This window comes from Solanum pennellii, chromosome 7, assembly GCF_001406875.1.
Source record: "Solanum pennellii chromosome 7, SPENNV200".
Lineage (NCBI taxonomy): Eukaryota > Viridiplantae > Streptophyta > Magnoliopsida > Solanales > Solanaceae > Solanum > Solanum pennellii.
In genome coordinates, this window is record NC_028643.1 from 72,389,834 (window position 1) to 72,401,235 (window position 11,402).

An 11,402-nucleotide genomic window follows, 5' to 3' on the forward strand; every position below is an offset into this window, starting at 1 on the left:
TAAAAAAGGGTCAACCAGTGTTGGGCCCACAAGATAGTGTCACGTAGGCCGAAAAGGGGTAAAAATTATTAATAAAATAAGTTCAGGGGGTAATAGGACCTTAGTATACTATAAGTGTGTCTCTGAGATTTCAGGCATAGATTGAGGGGGTACTTTGTGCATTATAGATAAATAGATACTCGTAAGAAGTTTATTGACTTTTTTTAGGGGGTAAATAGAATTGTATAATAATGATATATTTTTAGAAATAATAATTCTTTTATTATTAGAAAGTTAAGATATTACAATTATTTTGCATGTCATAACAATTTTATATCATTACATTTATTATACTTGTGAAATCATATTAGAATTTTTTTTTCCATGAATTTTTTAAATGATGTTTGTAATTATTTTAAGCAATTCATGTATTTTTTTAAAAATAATTTTATGCTATATACTATTTCACTATATTGAAATTAAAATTTTAAAGATCATGGGGCTTATCCCTGATAGAGTTAAGATTTTCAATAAAGGCGTTCAAAATCTGAAGAAATAGACACATGAATAACCCAAAAAAGGTTCAGCATCAACTATATATACACATAAATTATTATTTTAACCATATATTAATAATATAACTTTTCATCAAAAAAATTTGGCTAAACCTAACTCAACCAATGGGGCTTACGCCTCATCACGTGCTTACTAAAATGTCCGGTCCCACCCCTACTTTTTAGAATAGTATTTGAACATGAAGTTAAAACACATAAAGAAAATTTTTAAGTTTTAAACTAAAGATAAAATCTTAAACATATTGCTAGAAAAGGAAAGAGACACTCCAAATGAAACAAATTAAAAAAATAAAATTACGACAAACAAATTGAAACGTGAATCATCAATTCTATATAAAGAGAGAGAAGGAAGAACAGGAGGTGTCGTATAGTTTGGGAAAAACAATGGAGTTTGATAGTTTCTTACCTCTTTTACTGTTAGTTTTCTCATGTTCTTGCTTATCTGTTCTTCCTTGTCAAAATTGTGTCGAAGTTGGCAAATCAATCACTGGTAATCAGAAATTGATTTCATCTGATAGAAGTTTTGCCTTAGGATTTTTCATTCCATCAAATTCAATGTACACCTATCTTGGCATATGGTACAACATAACCCCTCAACAAACAGTTGTTTGGGTTGCCAACAGAGAATCTCCAATCCCATCAAATGCTTCACCAGTTTTCACTGTCGGCGGTGATGGAAATTTAGTGATTTTCGATGAAAAAGGTGAACTCATTTGGTCATCGAATGTCTCATCAACATCACCAGAACCATTATTAACTTCAAATTCTACCATCGGAATATTGTTGGATACCGGGAATCTTGTTCTCCGATACTACGGTGAGTCCAATTATTTGTGGCAGAGCTTCCAGCAGCCTACAGATACGTTATTACGCCATATGAGATTTGGTTTCAATAAAATTAGTGGCTTACGAAATGTGATCACTTCATGGACGAGTAATGAAGATCCTCGGCCTGGAAATTTCTCTTTTGGAATAGATCCTAGTGAAGGGGTTATGCGTTTTGTTATTTGGAACCAAAATGATATTTATTATAGATTTGACGATGGTTGCAGAGCGTATATACTAGCAACAGTGTGGTGTTTCACTGTTGTTAGTGAAAATGATAATGTATATCTTAATTTAGCTTACTACATAATCTTTCTGAGATTAAGAGTTGTGCTGAATCCGAGCGGGCAGCTTCAGGTGATGGTGTGGAATAAGAATAAAAGTAACAAATGGAATGTTGAATTTGAAGCACCACGATCTAAGTGTGAACTTTACGCGCATTGTGGTCCGTTTGGTACTTGTGGGATCAGATCAAAAGGATTATGCAGTTGTTTACACGGATTTGAACCTAAATTTTCGACAGATTGGGCAAATGAGATATGGAATGGAGGTTGTGTGAGAAAAATAGCGTTGGGATGTGATGGTGGAGATGGATTTTTTAAGCACGAGAACATGAAGTTGCCAGATTATGCCGTCTCTTTAGGAAATATGAGCACTGAAGAGTGTGAAACTCAGTGCATTAGGAACTGCTCTTGTTCAGCTTATGCTTGTACGAGAAACGCCTGTTTTATATGGCATGGAGATTTACTGGATATTGGGCATGACATTACTAACGGCAGAACTCTCTATGTTCGAGTTCACAACTCAGAGCAAGGTATGTTTACTTGCATCATTGTTAGTTTTACTAACAACAAGTGAAAGACTACTATAAACTTCGTGTTGTGGATGCAGTAACTAATGCTCAATCTGGGAATTCAGCTCGAAGATACAAAATTCTCATTGCAAAAATTTTTTCCGCAAGTTTTGCAATCTTGCTTCTTATTAGTATCTCTGCTTTTATCTTCAAAAGAAAGCGCTTGAGAAGACGAGGTGAATCTAGCATTTCTAAACTGTAAATGATTTTAGATTTCGTATTGTTTACAGTGCTTTGACTTACTGATTGTTGTTTGAAACTAGGTAAGATGGACGGAGATTCTGCTCTAGTTAGCTCCATGCCTGGTGGATCTTTAGTTGGCAAACATGATATGAAGTTGGTACAGTACAGCTTGCAGAATATAAGAGATGCAACAAACAACTTCCATGAAGATAACAAACTCGGAGAAGGTGGTTTTGGCCCCGTGTTTAAGGTGCAAAATTCAATATTTTGATGTTCGTATTAATTGCATGAATATATAGAATTGTGGATTTAAACATTCTGTTCAGGGGTCTTTGCCTGAATTCGGAGATGTAGCCATCAAAAGGCTAAGTAGAAAGTCATCACAAGGACTAGAGGAGTTCATGAATGAATTGAAGCTAATCGCAAACTTGCAGCACAAAAATCTAGTCAGCCTCTTAGGATGTTGCGTTGAAGGGGAGGAGAAGATACTGATCTATGAATATATGCCCAATTGCAGCCTGGACAAATTTCTTTCTGGTTATACTCATTAGTATTATTTTCACGAGAATTATAACTTTGTTTTCCTCATTTCCGTTGGCTAATTTGATATTCGTTTTTCCTTTTAGACCCTTCGTTGAAGGTTACACTCGGTTGGGATACACGTTTTGGGATAATAGAAGGAATTGCTCAAGGAATTCTTTACCTGCACAAGTACTCGAGATTAAAAGTCATTCACAGGGACTTGAAAGTAAGCAACATTTTGCTAGATCAAGAGATGATCCCAAAAATATCAGACTTTGGAATGGCAAGGATTTTCGGTACTGATCAAACACAGGCCAGTACAAAACGAGTGGTTGGTACATAGTAAGTATTAGCCCTTTCTGAAACCAGTTTTTATGTTATTACCTCTTGTATATAGCTACTGAAGACTGATTTACGCCAACATGGGATAGTGGCTACATGTCTCCAGAATACGTAGTATATGGCCAATTCTCGGAGAAATCAGATGTATTCAGCTTTGGAGTATTGTTGTTGGAAATCTTGACTGGTGAACGAAACTCAGACTTCTTCACAACTGAAGTTTGTGTATCGCTATTAGGATGGGTAAGTACACTCGCGCATTTGAAAACTAAATGTCCAAGTTTGTTTCAATTTCTTTTTAACATTTCACGTCATTTGTCATGTTAGGCATGGAAAATGTGGAAAGAAGGAAGAATGTTGGAGTTGATAGATCCATCAATAAGGGCAATCTGCGACAGTAACAAAGCAGCACGGTCTGTTCTGGTTGCTCTTCTTTGCGTTCAAGAACTTCCTACTGATCGACCAACAATGTCTGATATAGTTGTCATGTTAAGCAACGAAACAACACCCATCCCTGAGCCAAAAGAACCCGCTTTTCGCAGCAGCTGGCGACATCAAACGTCGAGCGATTTCTCCATAAATGAGTTGACATTAACTTTGCCAGTACCTAGATGAAAGGATTTAGCTTTCTATTTTTCTTATGGAATTAATATTATTTTGTAAAGAACCATCTTCTCAAAAATGTTTAGCACTGTAAATAAAAAAGAATCAAAAACCAATTCAGTTACTCCTTTCTGTCCCAATTTATATCACTTACTTTTTTTTAATCGATTTCCAAAACAAAAATGATAAAATATTTTAAAGTCACACAAATATTTATCACTTATTTTCAACACAAGTTTCAACGTCAATTGTATTATCTCATTTTTCTCAAAAAAAGAGAAGCCGAGATAGTAGGAAATCAAATTAAAGTGGATATACGTATTGAAAAGCTTAAATTAATAAATAAGAAAAAAAGATTGATGGCCCATTGAAACTACAGAAAATGTTTCTCAGCCCTTCTAATCAACTATTTTTTTTGAAAATAAAAAGCAGTGTTAATAATTTCCACAAAGATGGAATCTCATCTTGATTTGTCAAAGTAATACATCCCCTTTCTCTAATATGATAAAAATGACTCATGTTTTACATTTCACACAGTATTATTAGTCACCCTGGGAAATTTCGACGTTTGAACTTACTTTTAAGTGATGTTTGATCTGACGGCCCAAATGAGAGAAGAAAAATCCACGACTTTTTTCTTCCAATGGAATATAACAAACATATATATATATATATATATTCAAAAAAAATAGCTATGTTTTATTTTTTTCATGTTATATAGATATAATTAGACTATGAATAGCAAAGTTAATTAAATACAAATAAATATCATTTTTCTATGTATTTAATATGATAAATAAATATTAAATAGGAAAGTAATTATTGAATGCTAATTAATTATGACAGACACATTTGTGATCTTTGCCCATGTTTATCATCATCAGTTCATAAATACATATTTTCTGATTTATTCCTCCAAATTTATTCAAATTCAAGATCCTTTACGTCACTGCCTGAGCGATTTTTGTGATTTTGTATCCATCATACATCTTCTAATTGCATATTTATCTCGTTTTTTTGAACATTATATATCTACACATCTACACTTCTTCTATTTTCATAGAGTTTTGATTCAATAATTTATTTATTCATTTCAATGACTGAAATTGATATCCCGAGGAGGGTTACGAGAGGTATACATTTCTTTTGATAAATTGTTGGATGAATTACCTTCTTTTGATTTGTGTATTACTCACAACAAGCCAAAATTTCAAGCTCTGGTTGCTGCAATGGAGAACGAAAGAAGAACTAAAAAGGTTAATGACCATATATTTTATTTGCTTGAAGAAATCTAACATGCGAAATTATTAGAAAATTTGATCTTGTATGTATATAGTTAAAAAAATGAGTACAAGAAGAACATGAACAAAAAAGAGATTGAGGGTTCTCTGATTGTCAATTTTGTATATAGTAGAACACTTCTATACATAATTTGTATTATTATATAATTACAAGTTGAACTGTTGATATGTGAATACAATTATATCTGAATACATAAGTACTCTGTCAAATTTAAAAAGTTGATTAGGAAATCCAAGTATAGTTGGGTACATCAATACTACATTGTTAGCCTTTTCAAAATTTTATTTAGAAGAATACTTATATAGTTTCATACACACAAATATTACTCGTTTGTCTGATGTATCCATATTTATACAATTTGATACCCACAAATTGTATTTTTTTGCTTGTTTGTCTAATGTATCCATATTTTTGCTTAACAACAGTGTTGAAATGTGTCCATATTTCTATACATAGATACTTGTATTGTTATATAAGCACAAGTTGAAATGTTGATTTGCGAATACAATTATATCTAGATAGATAAGTACTATATCCAAGATAAATAGTTGATTAGGGAATACAAGTACAATTGTATCCAACGTACTCATTTTTGTGGTTAACAACAATGTATTCGTTGTGTTCTATATTGGTGTATTCATTATTTGTTTAAATAGTGTATCTATTGCCATGTAGGTCACCTGTTTAAAATCGAAATACTTAGCCTTCATTTACAAATTCAATAATTTGCTTACATACAATAACTTGAATTAACAAAAATAATTATTAATACCTTTTCGACGCCAGAATAAGAAATATGGAGACAACAAGAAAATTGAGTATGATGCATCACAATTTTTATTAACCGATAAAGAAACATCCTAGTATATATATATATATATAAAATTATAAAGGATCATATGTATTCCTGTAATTTTGCTTTTTAATCTATAATGAAAAAATAATTTAAATTCATCACATTATCGACCTTCTTCAACTGTGATTGTCAACTCAATTTTGGAGAAGTACCAGATGAAATAGATGATGAATTAGAAACATTATTTCTTCTTGACACAAAAGCCGGTTGATTAGGCTTTGGAAGAGACCTACTTTCACTTCGAAGATCATCACAACATTTGACATGGTAGGACGATCACCTGGATCTTCAACGTTTATGCACGTCATTGCTTCTTTCAGATTACATGATTCGAGCAACGAATGATCCCGCAAATGTAGTGCTCTTTTTCCTTTCCAGTAATTCCATACCTGTGATACAATGATTTTAGAATAATGAATATGAAGTCCAACGTACCTATAGGAAAAAATTAACATCACATGGACCAAAAGGTTAGATGCTTCTTTAGATTGATAAAATCCTGTATTTCTCCTTCCAGTTACTATCTCCAGTATAACTACTCCGAAGCTGAATAATCGAGAATACTCCTTCCAATGCATATTCAGGAGACATATATCCGAATAATCAATTCAAACAATGATGGAATAATCACAAGTCAGCTCTGCAATAAGTTCATAACATTGTCATGTTTGTATTACTTACTATGTTCCAACAACTTTTTTGGTACTTGCTTCTGTTGTTTGTTCTTCAACTATCCTTGCAAAGCCAAAGTCTGATATTTTTTGGGTTCATTTCTCGATCCAAAAGAATGTTACTTGTTTTCAGATCTCTATGAAAATAATTCTGAGCCTTGAGTCTTCATGAAGATAGAGAAGCCCTCGAGAAATTCCCAATATGATCTCAAATCGTTTTTTCCATTTCAATGACTTGCTATGTGTTGGATCTTGTTTTGATAACCAATGAGAAAGTTTAGCAAACTAGGATGTTATGAAATGACTACATAAAGTTGAACTCATGTTGAAGTGAATTGTTAATGCTAACCTTATAAACAGGACCAAAACTTCCTTGTCCGAGTTTATTTCCATCTGAGAAATTATCTGTGGCTGCTAATATGTTTTCCAAACTAAAGAATGGAACAACGATGTTTGGCTTATCATTTTCGTTAATCAGGTTTTGTGCTTCTCTTTCTCTGTTTAACCAATGTGGCACTGGATTGCCTCCTGTGCTTTGTTGGCTTGCTAAGATCAAAAAACAAAAGCAGCCTTCTAGGATATCTCTCTTGATCTGATTCAGAAAAAAAAAACCGAAGGAGAATTTTTTCTGGTAGTGGTAAAACAACAACTCCATAAATTGTAATCGCAACACAAGTACCTGTATTCTTTGACATTATTCTCCTATGATAAATGTAGCTAAAGCTAAATAGAAGTAGAACTGCAACGGCTATCACGCCAGATATGATGACTTTAAGCTTCGGGGACAATTTTCCCTGATTTTGCATCTGATGACAGAATAAGGAAATTGACAAGAAATAGACTATTTTGGGATGGTTCTGATTCTAATAACGCGATAAGAAATGGACCTTGAGGACAGCTCAACTATAAAAGCTAGTTTATGAGGTAAGAAGTGTCCAAAGAGCTGATGTGGGAACTCAACGAACTGGTAATGTTTACTGGCGAAAGGTCTTCAACTCATATTGGCTAGTTGTAACTAAATTAAAACATGAAAACAATACATTTGGTCAGTGACTATCTTATGTGTGATTAAGAAAGACATAGGGGGTGTTGCGTAAACTTAAATTGGTCGGTGGCTATCTGATGTTTGTTTAAAACGTAGAGGGTGCTTGCGCAAACTTTCAATTGCCTAGTTAACTCTTAGGAGCACTAAGATTTAGATAATATATATACTCATAATGTTGAAAGCTATGAGGTAAAGAACCAAAAGATTAGTCAGTTACTATTCGGAGATGAGTATTGCATACATAGAAATGACAAACACTATCAAATAGAACTCAACGTACCTTCACCGCGTGCTTCATCAGAGAAAGCAAGTCTGGTATAAATCACACTTCCACTACCATCTCCTGGTGACAGTAGCTTCAGATTCACAAGTTCATTCCAAACTGAACACACATTATTGTCGTAAGCATATGCATTACATGAGGGACAGTTACTCAAGCAAGTAGATTGGCATTCCTCAGCACTAGCAGCTGGAACAGTGAGGGAATACCCAGGCAATGTCACGTTGGGATTCACCGAAAAACCGCCCTTCATTTTACCATCACCACACTGCAAGATTTCCTTCCTAACACAGCCACCAGAATGATCATTCAAGTCCCATTCTGTATCAGATTTAGGTGTGAAACCAGTCTAGCAATTACAGAAGGTCGCGGACTCCTTATTGCAAATACTAAAGGCACCACAACTAGCATACACCTCACAGGGTTGTCTTGGTTGAGATGTAAAAATTTGCCATTCCTTTAAATTTTCGGCCCAAATCAGATGCCTGATTTGCCCAGAGACATCTAGTATTAATCTGATTTTGGAAGAGTTACGAAGGGAATAAGTAAAATAGCTTTCATTTTCATTACCATCATCAGAAAGAATTGCCATTAGTGTATTTGAACTAATTGTGTTGCTGATATTTGTGGGCCAAAACAAGTTTTTGGATTCAGTCATAAGCACTAAATTACCATCCAAAACTTCCAACTCAACAGAATTCATATCAGTAGCAGAAAGTGGTTTCTCCCTATTTGCTACCATACTATTGTTTGTGGCATTACATTCTTATACCATATACCAAGATACTAATTTTTCGAAGTACCAGGAAAAAAAGAATCCTAATTCAAAGTTTTCGCCCAAAGAGACGATCCAGAAACTGAGTGATTGACTGAGATCATTTCGACTGATGAATATCGATAGATAAACATGTTAAGATCACAAAAATTAGACGAATCGAATAATGTTGCAGTTGCATTGTTGCACATCATCAATTAAGATCGTGTTGCTAGTCATGATAAGACTTAGTTTTTTCGTTCAATAACATTCACATGAGACTTGTCTAAAAGTCAATAAGCATGCGTGTTTGGTATGAAATAAATCTTCCATTAATCTACAATAGGTTGGATTTGGTCATGTGTCGAAATAAGCGTCCGAAATACAATTTTTCGATCTAACTCAGCCTCAAAAGTTAGCTGATAAAAAGATTTATAAGGAGCTCAAGGTTCTCGCCCTTCATCGATGTAGAAGGGACTCATGTCATACATCAATGTGTATGCTTTAATCTCTTATTATATTTGAATATTTATAATTGAGGATCCACAAGGCAAACTCTAACAGGTTAGAGAGAAATTTTGATAAACAAGTGTTATACTCTCTCGATCTTATTTATGTGGTACAATTTTTATTTTTAGTCTGTCTAAAAACTAATACTCTTTCCATTTTCTTTTTAGTTGTCATTGTTTTAAATTTCACATTCTTTAAGAAAGTTGGTTAGTTTAACATTGGTTTCTTATTTACAATTCTCTTAAAGTTAAATTTTTCAATCAATAAACACGAATTAGTCTATTTTTTATTCATTAATTTGACCAATGAACACAAATTATTTATTTAGTGTTTCTTTGTTGGTCAAATGCATATTTTCTAGGCTAATAACTCTCAAGGTAAAATTAAAAAAAATCATTTATGCATCAACTCTATACAATGAAAATTATTAAGAAACGTCTATTTTTAATATAAATCCGACATGTAAATAAGAATAAAAGGAGTTTTACCTTACAATAATTAGAAATAATTTAAATCTAAAATTCTTCTTTTACCTTTGATAAAATGATCTAAAATCACAATAATATTTAAGAATTATTTTAGGCCATAAGTTTTTTTGAAAAAATAACATCGTGTCAAGTCAAATAGTGTCACCAAAAAAAATAGTATAATTAATTATCACTATTTTTTTAAAAAAAGGGAATGGATGGGGAAAAATGGAATTAAGAAAAAAAAGAAAAGAACCAACATTGACTTGGTCAATAAGTGGGAAAGAGCTGGCAATGGGTGGAAAGCGATTTCGGGAAGGGCAATTGTACCAAGGTGGGAACACAACATTGTCTCTATCATGAATAGACTCAAGTCTTTGCCACATTTGGAATTTACAACAATGATTTTATACTTTCTATCATCATAACTCACATCACATTTTTCAAGTACTAGAGATCTCCCCTTCACGTCCAAATCCAACTGGAGTGTGGATCGAAAGCCTAGATAGGCATGAATTTCACTCTGATACTATTTAAATTTAACTCAAATTTTATTCAATCGTGTTTATTAAGAAAATAAAAAATGTAACTTCATAACTTATGGTAGAAATTTGTATTTACCTTTGACAAATCTCACATTGACAAAACATAATGGAGATGTTAGTCATATAAAAGGAAAATCTTAGATCTGTTGGGAATTAAACACACAACACACACAAATAATCTAGAGAAAAGAGAAACGGAACACAAACGGGACACACAAAAATTTAACGTGGTTCGGTTTCCCTACTCCACGACTGTAACAGGAGGATTTTATTTCACTTGTGCTACTACAGAATTACAAATACAAGGATCATATTTATAAGAAAACCAAATGGTTAACCTAGGGTTTCAGTAATGGGTCGGGCCGGCTCACAAGCCTCCACAAAGCCCAACAATCTCCCACTTGGAGGCTTGAAGAATTTCAACTGTCATCCACTTAGAACACTTGTATGTCTAGTAATCTTTTTCAACTCTCTCCTGCTACAGCGGCCTTCTCATCAGTCAACTGAAAGGCCCGTTGAAGCTCCCCGAAGCTTCAACACATCAGTCACGGCTGAAACTGCCCTTGACTCGTCCTCGGTCCCTACCGGCTCCCACTTGAGACACGAACTGCCGGATCCTAGAACTCCCTGAGAACAAACACTCTCCATACTCAGCAAGAAATTTTCTGGAGACGTATCAACAGCTGGAATACTGGTTCTCTTGACCCACTGTCTTCTAGGAGCCTTGGCTGAAGCACGGCCGGTGCTCCCACTGCCACAAACGCCTCTGACTGGTCTTCCTGAACCTTTCCTTGCTCGTTCATCCTGAATCTGACCTGTGGCTCTGGGTTTCTTTCTTGCAAAGACAACCTTCTTCTGCCCACGAGATTCTGTGAACCGGACTTTGTTTTTCTTCTGAACTGGGACGGTCACTCCCTCAGACGGTAATCCGACAATATACAACGATCCTCTTTTTGTTCCACGAGCCATGACAAGATTGCCCCTCACGACCTTCCACTGCCCATTTCCGAACTTCACATGATGTCCCTGTTCATCCAACTGCCTAACAGAAATCAAACTTTTCGTCAAGCTTGGAACAACTCTGACATCCTTC

The 11,402-nt window shown here is 34.2% G+C and overlaps 1 protein-coding gene across 1 annotated transcript; it reads left to right on the forward strand.

Annotated features, from left to right (window-relative positions):
- The first annotated feature begins 797 nt into the window (after positions 1-797).
- On the forward strand, positions 798-3,992 carry LOC107024357 (G-type lectin S-receptor-like serine/threonine-protein kinase At1g11300). The gene is made up of 7 exons (XM_015225321.2): positions 798-2,193; positions 2,271-2,408; positions 2,496-2,665; positions 2,742-2,952; positions 3,042-3,279; positions 3,369-3,519; positions 3,604-3,992. The coding sequence occupies exons 1-7, from the start codon at positions 939-941 to the stop codon at positions 3,889-3,891; spliced, it is 2,451 nt and encodes an 816-aa protein (XP_015080807.1). The 5' UTR covers positions 798-938; the 3' UTR covers positions 3,892-3,992.
- The last annotated feature ends 7,410 nt before the right edge of the window (positions 3,993-11,402 follow it).

Bases quoted from the DNA above. Each gene is read 5' to 3' on its own strand.
- LOC107024357 (XM_015225321.2), top strand. From the start codon at position 939: ATGGAGTTTGATAGTTTCTTACCTCTTTTACTGTTAGTTTTCTCATGT. The intron at 2,409-2,495 runs GTGAATCTAGCA...GTTTGAAACTAG, and splicing joins AAAGCGCTTGAGAAGACGAG to GTAAGATGGACGGAGATTCT. The intron at 2,953-3,041 runs GTTATACTCATT...TTTTCCTTTTAG, and splicing joins CCTGGACAAATTTCTTTCTG to ACCCTTCGTTGAAGGTTACA.